The sequence below is a fragment of the Balaenoptera musculus genome, chromosome 2, assembly GCF_009873245.2.
Source record: "Balaenoptera musculus isolate JJ_BM4_2016_0621 chromosome 2, mBalMus1.pri.v3, whole genome shotgun sequence".
In the NCBI taxonomy this organism is placed as follows: Eukaryota; Metazoa; Chordata; class Mammalia; order Artiodactyla; family Balaenopteridae; genus Balaenoptera; species Balaenoptera musculus.
Window position 1 is genome coordinate 111,543,569 of NC_045786.1, and position 1,184 is coordinate 111,544,752.

At 57.3% G+C, this 1,184-nt stretch overlaps 1 protein-coding gene across 1 annotated transcript; it reads right to left on the reverse strand.

Annotated features, from left to right (window-relative positions):
- Positions 1 to 293: 293 nt before the first annotated feature.
- On the reverse strand, positions 294 to 889 carry LOC118889894 (vesicular, overexpressed in cancer, prosurvival protein 1-like). The gene is made up of 2 exons (XM_036842039.1): positions 777 to 889; positions 294 to 636 (listed from the first exon to the last, which is right to left on the reverse strand). The coding sequence occupies exons 1-2, from the start codon at positions 887 to 889 to the stop codon at positions 294 to 296; spliced, it is 456 nt and encodes a 151-aa protein (XP_036697934.1).
- Between the last annotated feature and the right edge of the window lie 295 nt (positions 890 to 1,184).

A 1,184-nucleotide genomic window follows, 5' to 3' on the forward strand; every position in this document is an offset into this window, starting at 1 on the left:
CTGGGCACACTACCCTAGGCGGTCAACCCTCGGGACTCTTCACTCGGCCAGAGCACAGATTACATTGGAAACAGAAGCAACAGAGGAGACACGGGGTGAATTCAAATACTCATCCTCCAAGGAAAACTTGAAAGGAAGCTGTGCTTGCTCTGAAGATATCAAAAAGGAATTTGCCCTTAGTGGCTCATAAGACCATTCCTGGAAGTGAACAGTGATGGGGACAGGGAGGGCGAGTGACAGCCTCTCCCGGCCTCCCCGGCCAGTTGCACAGGCAGGTGCCAGGCAGCTCCCGGCTACTTGGCCTTCACCACCTGTTCATATGGGGGCAGTAGCGTGCTGCAGTAGGAAGGGGGTGGTGGGTAGGCTGTGTTTCCCTGGGGTGAGTTGGGTTGGACCTGGAAAGCCATCGCCACAGGGTTCCCAGCAGGATTCATCCCTGGTCCTCCAGGGTTGGTGTAAAACGGCAGCCCCAGCTGCTGGGCTCCTGGAGTGGGGTTCGGGGGCTGCCTGGTGTAAGACACGTTGAATGCCGGCTCCTCGATCAGCGGCAGGGGGTACATGCACCTCTGGATGAGGAAGCCGGCACCACAGCAGAAGAGCATGCCCATCATCAGGAGGAACCAAAAGTACCACAGCCTCTGTATGGAGAGGGCCTGCACACAGCACCTGGAGCCTCAGCAGTCCTCGCAAGGGTGGCATCTGTTTGCTACACATCCGGTGGGCAGAATTACAGTGGTTTCCTTCTGGGGAGGCCCTGTAACCGGATGACCAAAGACATATAATATGTTGGATAGAGTCCTTCAAAATACCAACAATGCTTTTGGGCCTCTGTGCAGTCCACGGGCAGCCCCAGCAGCCGCACAGCCACACTCCCGGCCAGGCAGCCCATGGCTGCGTATCCTCCTGGTCGCAGGCGCGGGTCAGCAGCACGACCCCTGTGAGGGGGCCAGCCAGCTGGCAGGCAGGATCCCAGCCGGGGTCGCAGGGCCTTGGGCAGGCGGGCGGGGAGCCAGGCTGAGTCACGCAGCCCTCGCCGCGTTTGTCCCCGGCTCGCGTGTCAGAAAAAGCTTTTGACAAAATTCAACACCCATTTATGATAAAAACTCTCCAGAAAGTGTGCATAGAGGGAACCTACCTCAAAATAATGAAGGCCATATACAGCAAACCCATAGCAAACATCATTC